A 2,223-nucleotide genomic window follows, 5' to 3' on the forward strand; every position below is an offset into this window, starting at 1 on the left:
ATATAAATAAAGATGCCATTGCTTCTATTCACATAAATAATGTATTTTAATAGAACATTAATGTTCATTATTAATTAATTATTAATTAATAATAAATGTCTTTAAATTATTGATTCAAGTGGATATAGCAAGTCTGTATGCATACATAATTTAAGTAACACTTTATAACATTTTACGCAGCATTTACTGTAATCCATTTTCAAAGATATATTTAATGATATCGAAGAACACCATGGTAACTACAGGACTAACAAATGATTCCTTTAGTTATGTCTTTCTACATGAGGACTGATCGCAGTATTAAATTTAAATTCATCGAGATGGTATGTACAGACTAAATCAGTTTGCATACCTATTGAAGATTGTATTGAGAGATTATATTTAAACTTGTACTTGAAGATTATATTAAAAAAAATAACTTTAGTAATCATTTATATTGTTAAAGTGTATATAATATAGGCTGTAATTCATTATATAAATTGTCATTCTTTATAAATTTTCGCTAATCATATTCGAAAATTCGACGATATATCAAGAACAAAATGTGGAAAAGGCAACAGTTGTTTCACGCTATGGATTTTCAATCCTTAATGTATCCCTGTTTCATCATTTGCCGCATTTGTGGAATATTTCCGTACAAGATAAATGCTTCGACTTTCGAATTTTCAAAACTATACTACATCGTGTCTGTCTGTGTTTGCTGTGTTATTAAGTTAATACTCATTTACAATATTGTGATCTCTATTTCAACTCAAAATTTTGAAAAAATAATCACAGGAATTTCAAATATCAATTATTTAGTGTTAAACTGTTTTATAATAATCATCACGCAAATCTTAAGCGGTCCGCAAATGCGTTTGCTACAGACTGTGTCAGAAATCTCTCAGAAACTTTCCTCGAAGTTATATCAGAAAATGTCCAGATTAATTCACGCCAAAGACATTTTCGGTACAATCCTTTTTTTCCTGCAAGAAAGCATTTATCTTTATAACAAAAAATTTAAACAGAACATTTTCACCATCTTGGTTAAAGTGTCCTCATTGTATCTCTACATATTGATATTTGAGATACTTATGTTGTATGTAAATTGTGTTTGTGTATTAAAAGCCTGTTTCAAAAGTATTAATGACAATTTGGTTCACATGCCCAGATTAATGGTAAATGATATAAAATTGTGTGTTCCCGGATTGATTTATCACACACAAAGAAATCAAATCTTATTAAAACTTAAGGCCTTAAAAAAGTGGCATTTGAAAGTTAGTGACACAGTACAAATGCTGAACACAATCTTCGGTTTGCAACTCCTTGCTATTATAGTTACATTCTTTACTAATATCACTTTTGATATTTACTCTGATGTAATGCGCTGGCAAGATGGAGTATTTATTAATTTTGATATGCATTTTCTTCACATATTTTATTCACCAATAGCATATTACGTTATAAAAATGATGCTACTTGTATGGGCCTGTGAGACTGGCAAGAATCAAGCGCGAGAGATCAGCACTACAGTTCATGATCTACTTAATAATATCAAAGATGAGGAGATAAAGAATGAGGTAAAGATGAGAAAAGGAGATTGTTTTATCTATACATTATTTATTTTTTATATCGACACGATTAAATTTATTGAAGTATAATTGTAATTAATTATAATTTAACTTCTTTATTCCTGTATTTAATTATTTTGCGACCTAATGTTACAGTTGCAGCTATTTTCTTTACAAATATTGCATCATAAAAATACATTTTTGGCAAAAGGTTTCACTATAGATGCGGCGCTTCTTACAGCAGTAAGTAATCATTTATTTATTTTAATTATTAAAATATCTATTATTTATATTTACCGTTTAATGTTCAGATAATGGGTAAAATTACTACGTATTTATTAATCACGATACAATTTTTAAACATGTCGCATTCTTGCGACAGAAAAATAGCAATCAATGTTACCCAATTTAATTACAGAGATACATAAAACGAGGTAAAAGCGTTATTAAATATATAATATATATTTTGTTAATAAAATATAATATGCAATGTCTTATATTTTTATAAAAATTTTTCGTCAATAATATATTATGTTCGTACATGTAATTGTTTAAAACACAATAAGAATCTTACACAGTATATATGAATACAATCGATAAGAAATAGTAGTAATTAAATGACCATAATGGTCGAAGCTTGATGTTCAATGTTTAAATAATTCAATATGAAATA

The 2,223-nt window shown here is 27.3% G+C and overlaps 2 protein-coding genes across 2 annotated transcripts in view; both read left to right on the plus strand.

Moving 5' to 3' along the window:
* The window catches only part of LOC108693531, a gene marked incomplete at its 5' end in the record, with an annotated part of 1,939 nt that extends 1,647 nt beyond the window's left edge, over positions 1 to 292 (plus strand). Inside the window, one exon of the mRNA XM_018202534.1 lies at positions 206 to 292. Within this exon, the coding sequence (XP_018058023.1) occupies positions 206 to 292 (87 nt within the window). The remainder of the gene's footprint in view (positions 1 to 205) is intronic.
* A 757-nt stretch (positions 293 to 1,049) lies between these two features.
* LOC108693532 (putative gustatory receptor 28b) lies at positions 1,050 to 1,978 on the plus strand. The gene is made up of 3 exons (XM_018202535.1): positions 1,050 to 1,559; positions 1,707 to 1,793; positions 1,862 to 1,978. The coding sequence occupies exons 1-3, from the start codon at positions 1,074 to 1,076 to the stop codon at positions 1,976 to 1,978; spliced, it is 690 nt and encodes a 229-aa protein (XP_018058024.1). The 5' UTR covers positions 1,050 to 1,073.
* The last annotated feature ends 245 nt before the right edge of the window (positions 1,979 to 2,223 follow it).

Source organism: Atta colombica, unplaced genomic scaffold (assembly GCF_001594045.1).
Source record: "Atta colombica isolate Treedump-2 unplaced genomic scaffold, Acol1.0 scaffold92, whole genome shotgun sequence".
In the NCBI taxonomy this organism is placed as follows: Eukaryota; Metazoa; Arthropoda; class Insecta; order Hymenoptera; family Formicidae; genus Atta; species Atta colombica.

Excerpts from the sequence above, each read along its gene's own strand:
- LOC108693532 (XM_018202535.1), top strand. The coding sequence starts at position 1,074 with ATGTTGTATGTAAATTGTGTTTGTGTATTAAAAGCCTGTTTCAAAAGT. Across the intron at positions 1,560-1,706 it reads ATGAGGAGATAAAGAATGAG|TTGCAGCTATTTTCTTTACA; the intron begins GTAAAGATGAGA and ends CTAATGTTACAG. Across the intron at positions 1,794-1,861 it reads ATGCGGCGCTTCTTACAGCA|ATAATGGGTAAAATTACTAC; the intron begins GTAAGTAATCAT and ends TTTAATGTTCAG.